Below are 12,180 nucleotides of genomic sequence, written 5' to 3'. Positions count from 1 at the left end.
ATGGGCTGTACTTATAATATATCTGAAAAAGTCCTATTTATAAAAAGTCTAAAAATTCTCAAAAACTGGAGACCAGATTTTGGAAAGCAATACTTATGACTTATGTATAATTAGTTTTAATTAATGTAATTACAACAATCATTAGAAAGCAATTAAAGCTACAATGTGCAACTTAAGCTACTACTAACATGAGACTCAAAATACTCCTCTCTGTCCTGCCCAGCTCTCTTTCTTCCCACTCCCCATGTGCTCCACAGTTTTCTCTGATTATTCAGAGGGGTGAGACTTGTAAAAAGTCAATATCTGTAGTGCTGTTTAGTGAGTCTGTGTGAATGGAGGCTTCCCCTGCACCTTTCCACATTAAGATGAGTATTGGAACATATTTCTGTTTAAAAAATATGTAAAAATGTCGTATACAGTAACTTTAAATAGTTGGTACCTTGACTCTTCTGACTCATTTGTATAAACACTAAGAGTATTTTAAACACATCTGTGACTTTTTAGTTGACAAAAGATTGTTTAGAGTTCTCTTTATTTTTCTTTATAGTCCAGATTCCCATCTGCTGTTGCACAACTGAGACTTGAACAGGATGTTTCAGAATTTTAGGGCCATGGCATTCCCTAACAAAGTAAATGTTTTTCAAATGTAGGTAGAGTTTGCAGGCCTAGTCTTGCACATATGTTATTCTGTACCTTCTGCTGACAGAAATGTTTGTGGTCACGCTTGCCAAAAGTGATGTTAGTTTTAAAGCACATTTCCAACATCCTGCTTTGCTTATCACCCAAGTCCAAGGCTAACTCTGATTATAGAAGTTATATATGCACTCTGACTCAGCATAGCACTGGGCTTGGGTACCCGATTTCATGTTTGAGTATGACATCACTAAGAGCATAGTTTCTACACTACTCAGTAGTAATCAAGTTTAAATAAACTGGATCACATGGATAGATTTATATTTCTACAGCACAAGATGGCCTTAACCTAATCCATCCCAAATCTCAGTTTTCTTGATTTTCTCTGATACTAGCACTAGTTTGACACTTTGTTGTACTCTATAACCGAGTCTGCAATTTTTTTATAACTGCCTTATGAGCTCAAGAGACATCTTAAAAGTGTAATGCTGGAAAAGACACAAACCAAAGGTATATGTGACATCTTGAAAGTCCAAGAGATACTTCAATTTAGACATATAAATACATATATTATGATAATGTATTACAAATTTTGACGTCAGCAACCTATAGGGCTGCCCTTCCTGAGAGTGACATTGGTGTAAAAACATATGAGTGTTTGAATAGGAATACTTAAGTGTATCTCATATCAGCGAGCAACCTGCTCCCTAGTTTCCTTGTGCTCTTTGCTGCTGGGCCCCACACTTTCATTTGGCATTCGCACACAGAGACTTGATTAATCATAACCTAGTTAAGCTTGTGTGTGTGTGTGTGTGTGTGTGTGTGTGTGTGTGTGTGTGTGTGTGTGTGTGTGTGTGTGTGTGTGTGTGTGTGTGTGTGTGTGTGTGTGTGTGTGTGTGTGTTTTAGTGCTCTGGGCCAGAGAGAGGGAGACAGTGTCTCAAATGAGGGTAGACTAAGTTATTGTCAAGTTGTCAACTGGCTCCAACCACTAAGACTCTGACAGCTGGTAACCATAGAAACGCTCGTTAGAATCACATTAATTGGCTGAAATGATTCTGACAGCTTACCCTACTTTGAGTTAGACCCCCTCCTATATATTGTCTCTGTAGCCCCCCCACCTCACCCACCTGGAACACAAACCTCAAACCAATTAAGAGGCTGTTTAGGAAAAGGAGTAAAAAGCCATGGGATTGATGCTAATTGTGTATAAAGGGATGAGAGAAAGACAAAAGAGAGGGAAGCCATAAGAAGTAAGGCAGGTACTTGTACAAGAGTGACAGAATCAGTTTTTCTCATCTTTAAACAAAAGGAAATGCTCTGAATGTTTCATGCACTGCTGAATAAGTTATGCGCTGTGAGTGTGTGAATGTGTGTGTCTGTGTGGGTATGTGTGTGTGCTCACACCCATTTTTCTTTTCGTTACATATGTTACAATAAAGGAGTGGAACGACTTACACAAGGAAAGTTCGTCACTTCACCAAATAGGCACCTTGTTTCTCACTTAACCACTGAGGACTCCCAAAGAAACAAGAAATAATACAACTCAAAATAGCTTGGAAGTAATACAGGAGAATGTTATATAATAGCAAAAGCCAATCTTGTTCTTGTTCCAAACAAATTAATGCACTGTTGGGTGGAGAGATGTACAGTATGTTGTAAACATGGCACAGAGGAAATCACGAAGTGACTTTGTTTCTAAGAGAGAGAAAATGGAAGGTTAGAGCTAGGAAATTAATTTGTAATAATGTACTATCTGCAAAATAGACAAGAAGGAGGGGAAGGAAGAAGGGGTCACCTCAGGAAAAATGGGACTGCTCCTGGGGACTGTCCCCCACCCCCCGCCCCCCAGCACACTCACTTCAATGTCCCTGTCGAATAACACCCACACACATAACTTCGCCAAATATTGTTTTAAGTAACACACACAGACCTTCACACACACACACACACACACACACCCTGAGTACAGTGTATACATACAGTACCATGACAATAATGTCATTAGCCATGATGTATGAACATGCGAGCAGCAGGGAATACAGACAAGCACATACAAAAACAAACAGAGACTGCAAGCGGAAGTATGCGTGCCATTGGGGCAGAGCTACGCTGTTGCCAAGCAACCAGGTGATTCCTCTAAAGAGCCTCTCCATGGGAGATTCCCTCATTCGTGTGAGGGCATTCACTTGCTAGTATGTGTGTATGTGTGTGTGTGTGTGTGTGTGTGTGTGTGTGTTTGTGTGTGTTTCCATTTGTGTGTGTGTATGATGTGTTTGCATGTCCATCAACTAAGTTAGTGCTGACACAGTGAGCGTAAAATGTTCTGAGATGCGACCATGGTAACAGCCCAGCAGGCTACAGAATATCTAGGTCCATGGCATTTGTAATTTTTTTCTCTTTTCCACTTACATTTTATTTATTCAGCAATTATGTATTTATATTTTATAGAGTACACAGAGTGCTGACGGTGGCAAATACCCACACACATGCACTGACAAGCACCGAAGGAAATACACACACACAAGCAGAGGAACAGACACACACATGCACATGTGAAGTCATAAGCAGTGGAAAATATTCAATTTGGAAAGCCTTGACAAATCCCCGAGGTGTTGCTGACGTTTAGGCATGCTTAGGAGTATTCATAGCTGCTCACACACACTACAGCACTGATAGCTACACACCACACACTCACAGCTTCATGTCTAGAGAAGTGGGTAGAGGTTGAGAAAGAGAGTGAGAGACAGGGAGGGGAAAACATGATGAGACAATGAAGACAGAAGCAGAGTGAGGCTCTGGAGGTGACGTGAGTTTTTACTATTTGTGACTTCTACTGCTGTATAAATGGAGGGCAGTAACAATGCTACTGACAGGCAACTGTAACCCTGGAGATTCATTAGGGCTTGTCACTATGGAAACCTCCAATCAGGGAAAAATGCTAGCCATCCTTTCCTACAGCTAGCAGGTCCAAGGAAATACCTGATGTTCCAAATACACACATACAGACACACACACACACACACACACAATGGTTTGCACAATAGTAACCTTCTTCTTGTCTCCCTTGTGTTTAAATATAAAGTAAACACCTTAGCACTAGGTTCCTTGTAGGTACAAGGGCTTTGAGAAAGTACAGAGCCAAAAATCAAACAGACAGTGTCTCTCGCACATTATAACCAGACACACTCTCACATGCACAAAGACACACATACACACAGAAACATGTTCACAGTGATTCAGGTGCACTCCTGGCATGAAGGATATGGGTGGCAGACAGCTCGAAGGCACCAGGAGCGGGGCGGGCTTGTTTGGGTCAGAGCCAAAAGAACCACTGGTGCCAATGAGGGGTACGGCAGCTCTTCCTGTTCCTCCTCCTCCTCTTCCTCCCCGTCCTGCTCCCTCTCCTCTCCCTCAACTGACACATGCACCTTCTCCCCCTCCTCCTCTTCCCCTTCCTCCTGCGTTGGTCCTCTGTGCTGCTCATGCAAGTCTGGCTCCTGGGTGCCTGTCATGGCCGTGCTGGGAACAGCCTGAACCTAAAAGAGGGTGTAGGGGCACCAGCAGACTGCTCAGGATACCACCATATGGATATATGTGTGTTTAAATGTGTGGGCTTCTGCTGTGTGTTGCCTTGTGGCTGGCCAGAGAACCAGAGCTTCACTGACTGTCAACCCTGCCATGCTGTCCACAAGACCCATTACCCTCTAGCAAAGCAGCACAGAAAAAGAAAAAAACCTTCTCTGTTTTCCTGTGAAACAATAAGCGACCTTTAGGAGAGGAATCACAGCCAGTGGGTGCAGAAAACATAAATCTACATGAATCTAAACAGACTGAACCACATGTGAGCAAAGGTGCAAACACATAGACAGTCCAGACAAGAGGAAGCACTTAGACCCATTCATTGTAATCCTAGCAGTTCAGTAATGACAAAAGGCCATTAATGCTGATGCTTTTTAATCCAGACTGGCTTTAAACAATCTGGACATACTGACAGAAGGTAGGTTAGACGGCTATTTCATATTTCACTCAACAGAATGAAGTGTTGGGTTAGCAACTGATATTTTAAGTTCTTCGATTTCCTTTTTCATTTAGAATAAATTTCCACTCATGATGATTAGTGATGCAGTAGCTGTCTGAATTATTACTTTTCCTTGAGCTAGTCACACAGGGACTTCTTCAAGCTCAAGCACTGACTGGAACGTCTTGGAGCATGGGAATATCATGGAGGAAATGTCAAATTGAATGATAATCTCTGTTTAAATTAAAAGTGAGATCACAACAGAACATTCGTGTCTTGGCTTCTTTTTTAATTTAATCAAATTTTCTGCTTAATTGGGTAGTCTACAGTAGACTTAGCCTTGAAAAGGTGGGAGCCAGAGCATGTGACACAGTCCACATTGTCACGAATAGCAAACACTCCCCACTGGTCCACCGTGTGCTCTTTCCATTGCTTATTGATCCCCAGAGCTTCTGGCAAATTTATTCCAAAGCTAACAATTTTTTTATTAAGTTGGAACAGAAGCTGGATTATCTGCACAACTAACATAAAGTAGAATTGGGACAATAGAATCTTCTATGCAGCCATATATACTTTGCGCACTGTGTGACAGGACAACAGGAGAGCTGGCACGCAAGTTCACAGCATAGAGAGGAGTCTACCTTTGTGTGTGTAATAAAAATAATGAGATTGAATCTGCCAGTATCCGTCTTTCTTGTGTATTTTCATTATGGGCACGTAGCCTAGACTGTGTGAGGAATCCAGGGCTGCACAGTTTAAGGCTTTTTGTTGTGATTCAACAGTGGCTGTTGGGCAGACATCAACTAAGCATTGAAAATTTTAAAAAAAAGCTATTCTCCTGCACAGTTAAAAACCTGCTGATGAGCCCTTTCAAAACATTTGAAAAACTCATTATGTGCCTCACTTGCTAACAGAAAGGCCATGTGGAGATTAAATCCTCCTGCTCAACCAATGTCAAGAACAAAATATATTCATACCTCTATGAGACCTCAGAAACCCAGTATCTCACGTTTACATTCATACTGTCCACACGTCCCAAAAAAAGTCCACATAAATTGTATCTTTACCAATAATTTATAACAACACTTTGATTTTTCACTTAAAGGCCTTTATTGTACATCCTTCAGATGGCCAGGCAGTATCACATACTGACGACACCTATGAGGATGTAGCATCTCTTTCGACTCTCGGAGCACTCGACTAATAGATGAACACGACAAGCACAGCCAATTAAGCCTGTAGAATTTTATAAACCTAAGCATCTCAAAAACAGTCCCAACATTTTTATCATATTGGTCTCTATGATGTAATATATATATATATATATATATATATATATATATATATATATATATATATATATATATATATATATATAGGCCTACAATAAAGTATAAGGCCACTAACTTATTAAATAGTAGCACAGGAACCCTACAAATGTCTGTTGGAATCTATTTTTCATTTTTGTGGGAGACAGACCGACACTGGCAAAAAGCGACATCAGTGGATATGGACATTTCCGATTGTGCCATGGGCATTCTCAATGCCACAGTGCCCGGGACACTGGAGGGGAAAAAAGTACACTGTAGCACAAAGGGCAAAAACTTTGCCCCCAGTCCTTACCGAGGAACAGCGTCCATCCACCAGCGTCACTTACTCCGGGTCCGCCGTGCGCCCCAATCTCCCGGAGCCCCGGTGCTCCATCTGAGAGCAGCCCCCTGGTCCTCTGCCTCCTCCCCCTGCCTATATCCAAACTCAGTCCGTCACTCGGGAGGACGAAAAGGAATACAAATGAGAGCGGAATGTGGCACAGAAGTTTACATGAACGGGAAAAGTAAAGTTAGAAAAAGAGCACGCGTTTTTCCCGTGCGCCTGAGTCCCCCGCTACCGCTGGACGCGCTCCGCGGTGTCAGGTGCTGGAGTTCAGGCGCACCGGGGAGAGGGAGAGCTGAGTCAAGCCAGCCACGGAAAGGCAGACCGGAGATACTTGGATTATTTTCAAAATAAGACAGTATGCTCCCGGAATGTAGTGGTTTTTTTTACTTAATATGTTTAAAAAAAACAGCCCCCCCTTTACTTACACTACTTCCAGTTGACTAGCTACTCACAGAGTTTAGACATATTATACACGGTTTTATTTAAAAAAAATACAAAATAAAATTAATTCCGGATGTTTCTCTCACTAACCAAGATAAAGGCCCCCAGCACGGCAGTGAAGTATTTCCCGTTTTCCCATTCTGGCAACATGGTGTGAATGCATCAGCATAGAGATTTTGACTAGCTTTGGTGTGGTTAGCCATGGAGGCTATTAGCTAATAGATTATTAGTTTGATACTCTATTAGAGGTCTAAGTGCGGGCATTTTGGTAGTATGAAAAAAAGAAAACAAAACAACTAAATAGTGTTATTCGAATAAAATTTGTTCTCTGGAAGAGCGATTTTTTTTGCATGGCGACCGGCCACCATTAGCTGATACAAGGCTAGCCCAGGCTACCATATTAATACTATGTGAGTAAACATTGGCAGCTAGGTTCTCAGATTTTATTAGAAAATTTCACTTGAATAAAAATATTGATTTGCTGTTGTTGGCCTAAACTACTCTTTGTATGCTGTATGGAGTTACGTTAAGCATGGTTGTTCTCATAACTTCTGTGTGGAACTACTTTTGTTAGCCCTCTGTTCCCACTGGGACCCAGAAACCATCCAATGGCCCAGAGTTAGAAAAGGTTGATTAGTTGATTTTCATAGAATTATTTCCAAACAATCAATACACAATACTGTTGAGGAATATTTGTTGATTAAATTTATTTTTTAAACAATAGCTAAAATAATTTTATAGCAGTTTCTTAAATGTGAACTTTCTCTGTTTTCTATTTTATAAAAATGTATATGTATTTGACTGTAGACAAAAGAAGCAATCTAATTCAGAAACTTCCGAAAGAACTGTACAGTCCCCTATGATAGAATAATAATGTGTTTTTTTCCATTTTCTTTATAAAGAAATAGTCAAAGAAATGTAATTATATGTAACAAACCTTAATAATTAATAAAAATATGTAGACCCAAATTACATGGATTAAATCTGGCATTTTTGAAACCTTTGGGGGCCACAGATGTCATGTTATTGTTTTCTTCAATAACAGTTTTATTTTGAAAGTTTTAACTAGACAGCTTTATTCTTAATATTCGATAACTTGACACTGACAGAGCGAGTTAGAGCATGTGACTTGTCCCCTCTCCTCTGCCTCACAGCAAACCCTATCCCAATATCCCTCTTTCTTTCTCTGCCTTGCGGTTATCGCACAGCCAGCGACCCCGGACAGTATGAGTGTGTGGGCGGATGTTGCTGTCAGAGAAGACATGATGCTCCCCAGTCACACTCAGCAGGCGTGTCGATTCACCAAACCCAAAGGTGTCACAGATCTCCAACACAATACCTTAACCTCAGCTTATGTTGTTAGGTTTCAGGGTTGGTTGAGATATTCAGATTCTTTACCTCATTAAAACTTTTTTAAAAATGTACAAATGCACTATTACAAGTGTTGATCCTGCATTAAAAATGCTAACATTTTAATTTCAAGAGACTTGTGTACAAGATCTAAGCATTTAAACATGGACGGTGCACTTACACACTTACATAACAAAGGTAAATAGAAATGGAACTAAAAATACTTATTTGGGGTTTTGTAAATTTGAGGATATTTCCTTTTAAAACTTCCGGTGGCCTGACATTCTTAGAGAGTAAATGTGGCAGTTTTGGAAGTACAGTCTTACTCTACAACCCCAATTCAAAAAACATTAAACCTTAATAAAACAGAATGCAATGATTTGCAAATCTCATCAACCTATATTTTAATCACACACAAAAAAAAAACATAAACAACATATCAGATGTTGAAACTGAGACATTTTACCACTTCATGGAACATTTAAGATTCAAGATTCAAACAACTTTATTGATCCCATAGGGAAATTGTTCTGGCTTGTTACTCCTGCTATCCACATGAAAAGTAGAGAAGAAATGAAACAGGCTTCCACCAGACCAAGACAATAAACAAGTACAAGTACAAACTATTGATAAATAGTAAGAAAAAAGTGTCAATTTGGAAATATTAGCTAATTTTGAATTTGATCGCAGCAACACATCTGAAAAAACTTGGAACAGGGCGATGTTTACCATTTTTTGCATCCCCTCTTCTTTTAACAACTGTCTGTAAATGTAAAGAGACCAGTTGCTGGAGCATTCTTGTCTGATGCAGGATTCTAGCTGCTCAACAGTCCGGGGCCTTTGTTGCCAGATTTTTTGGCAAATGTTTTCCATTGGTGAAAGGTCTGGACAGCAGGCAGGCCAGTTCAGCACCCAGACTCTTCTCCTCTGAAGCCATGCTGTTGTGATGGATGCAGTATGTGGTCTAGCATTTTCTTGCTGAAATATGCAAGGTCTTCCCGGAAAGAGACATTGACTGGATGGGAGCATATGTTGCTCTAAAACTTCTATGTACATTTCAGCATTGGTGGTGTCTTTCCAGACGTTTAAGCTGCCCAAACCATAGGCACTAATGCACCCCCATACCATAAGAGATGCAGGCTTTTGAGCTGTTCATTGATAACAAGCTGGATGGTCCCTCTCCTCTTAAGTCTGCAGGACAGGGCATCTGTGGTTTCCAAAAACAATTTCAAATTTTGATTCATCTGACCACAGTTTTCCATTATGCCTCAGACTATTTTAAATTAGCTTTGGCCCAAAGAACACAGCAGCTTTTCTGGATCGTGTTCACACATGGCATCTTCTTTGCATGATACTGCTTTAACTTACATTTGTTGATTGCACAGCAGTGATTTCTGGAAGTGTTCCTGAGCCCATGCAGTGATGTCCAGTAGAGAATCAGGCCTGTTTTTAATGCAGTGCCACCTGAGGGCCTGAAAATCGAGTCCATCGAATTTTGACCTTTGGCCTTGTCCCTTGCTCACAGAGATTCTTCCTGATTTCCTGAATCTTTTGAAGATATTATATACTGTAGATGGTGAGATCTTCAAAGTCTTCGCAGTTTTACATTGAGAAACATTTTTCTGAAATTGGCTCTGCCTCTCTGAAATGCTCCTTTTATACCCAGTCATGTTACTGACCTGTTGCCAATTAACCTTATTAGTTGCTCCTCCATTTGTTTTTGATTTGCAGCATTTACCTTTTCCAGCCTTTTGTTGCCCCTGTTCCAACTTTTTTGAGATGTGTTGCTGCCATCAAATTCAAAATTAGCTAATATTTTCCATGAAATGGTAACATTTCTCAGTTTCAACATCTGATATGTTGTTAATGTTCTATTGTGAATAAAATATGGGTTGATGAGATTTGCAAATCATTCCATTATGTTTTCATTTTTATTCAACACCCAACTTTTTTAATTGGGGTTGTAATGTACAGTGAAACTACTGTATATACATATTATGGGTTTATTATTTTTGGCACAAGCACATTACCAATATTTTGCAATTTTATAGGCACCCAAGGTGAATATATTGTTTGGTGCTTTCATAAGTTACCATCCAGGTGTGTTACACTGTAAAATGTTTGTTTTGGGTCAGAATTGTAAAATAGAAAGTTGCTACTGGGTTTAGCTGTATAATAATGCACAATTTTGGAGTAAAGTTTCACTTTGAAATGTTGTGATACTTAGTGTTGTAAAATGGAAAGATAAGTATAGTGCAGGTACTTTAATTGTATAAGTTCAGTATTACCAATCAATTACTAATTTATATCTATATTACAAGTAGCATGTAATGAACTCTCGCTTAAAAGAAAAGACTAGTATTTTACAGTAGAAGACTGAAGTGATAGTAACAAGGCAGAGAGTAGAAGGGGCAGAATTGGCATCTTAAAATAGCGCTGAATCTCAACTACTGCTCATTTTTCTGGGGGGTTCCATCTAATTCCCTTAAGGCCCCCAGCAGTCCCTGGATCCCGCTTTGGAAACTAAATTTAGCACTACAGTATACACTCGGTCTGAGCAAACAGCTTACAGGGAGCAATAGTCTTAAATGCTCTCCTGTTAATTTTTTTATATCTACATATGGCCTCTGTATCATTTTCTGGGAATGTTTTGCTTAATGTTTACACTCCATTAGACAGAAAATAAAAGTCCCACAGTATTTGCTCTGGGAGGCTAAAGTACTCGTTACACTCTACAAAATAAATTTAGATGGAAAAAAAATTGACATCTTTACTATTATTAGCCCTTGGTAGCATTGCCAGAGATTTAAAGTTTGGTTATGTGCTGAAGGAAATGTCGTGTTTTTTCTAAAATCAACATGCTTTATCCACATTGTTTTCAGCCTGGCTTTGAATTGTTTGAAACAAACGTCAATTAAATTTTCCAGGCTATGTGATTGCATATTAAATTTTATACATAAATATTGCATAACTCAACATGAGTGATGAAAGATGCAGAGCCCTAATTGAATGTACAGATGCAGTACAAGAGGTCAGGAAGACATTAAATTTTAAATCTGGGTCAACTCAACACTTTCCTACCTGAACAATCCTCCCAGTCGCCCAGTACACTCTGCCATTAACCTGTGCCTGTGCTGATGGTCCATCTCCAACAAAGATTTTCAGCAAGAGTTAAAGAGACTGAACTCCTCCACAGCTTCCTATGCATTTATAAAGAGACTGTATTTGACCGTCTTATCCCTGATTTAGCTTTTTTGCTTGCTTTGTAACTTACTAAATGTAAATGTAAAATGAGTCACCCAGAATGATACTTCATGCACAACAGATACAGACACGGACACTTTTCACACAAGCTCGCTACAAAACATAACGGCAACTCTGAACAGTTGCAACAATGACAAGAAGCCCTCCACTGGTAACTTTAAATGAGCAATCTGAAAACATGCTTCACACAAACAATTTCAAGGACATTGAAATAAACCTTGAACTAAAGTCAGTGCACTAGTCTGTGCAGACACAAAGTTTTAGCCGGCATGCAGTAGTCCATAGACAGTGTATTTCAACTTTATTTTCAATTCAACTTTATTTATATAGCGCCAATTCACAACAAAGTCATCTCAGGGCATTTTACAGAATAAAGTCAAGCTTATAAAGATATATAAAGAGAACCCAACAATTCCCCCTGGAGCAAGCCATAGGCAACAGTGGAGAGGAAAATCTCCAATGTATCTGGACACTAGTGGACCAGGGTGGTGATAAAATTTACATCATAAATAAGGACACAGACATGTGGATGCAGAAATCATTGTGTCTTTAGTCTGTTTCTCCATAGTTTTTTTTCCCCCTTAACCTTAATCTGAACCTAACCTTCACCTTAAAACTAGCTGTTTTGTGATGTTTAGCCTGACTTGAAACTTACCTTAACTCATCTTACAAGCTTTGGGAGCTAACAACTTGGTGGGAATTTGGGCAATTAATTGTAGAACAGACAAATGCAAATTAGGGACCCAAATAATGGAGAGATCTTACGACGGCAGGTGCTTTCTACAGGCCAGCAAAGGTCAGTAAATGGTTTAATGAG

General features: G+C 39.7%; 1 protein-coding gene across 2 annotated transcripts in view; it reads right to left on the bottom strand.

The window, feature by feature from the left end:
* The window catches only part of LOC137123618 (voltage-dependent T-type calcium channel subunit alpha-1H-like), a 46,676-nt gene extending 40,077 nt beyond the window's left edge, over positions 1–6,599 (bottom strand). For both annotated transcript variants that reach the window (XM_067497645.1, XM_067497646.1), the window contains exons 1-2: positions 6,276–6,599; positions 3,900–4,170 (exon numbers count right to left, since the gene is read on the bottom strand). In XM_067497645.1, the coding sequence (XP_067353746.1) occupies positions 3,900–4,146 (247 nt within the window). In that variant the 5' untranslated portion in view covers positions 4,147–4,170; positions 6,276–6,599. The remainder of the gene's footprint in view (positions 1–3,899; positions 4,171–6,275) is intronic.
* Between the last annotated feature and the right edge of the window lie 5,581 nt (positions 6,600–12,180).

This window comes from Channa argus, chromosome 3 (genome assembly GCF_033026475.1).
Source record: "Channa argus isolate prfri chromosome 3, Channa argus male v1.0, whole genome shotgun sequence".
Classification (NCBI taxonomy): domain Eukaryota; kingdom Metazoa; phylum Chordata; class Actinopteri; order Anabantiformes; family Channidae; genus Channa; species Channa argus.
The sequence above is the reverse complement of the archived record's forward strand: the minus strand, read 5'-3'. Positions and strand labels throughout refer to the sequence as shown.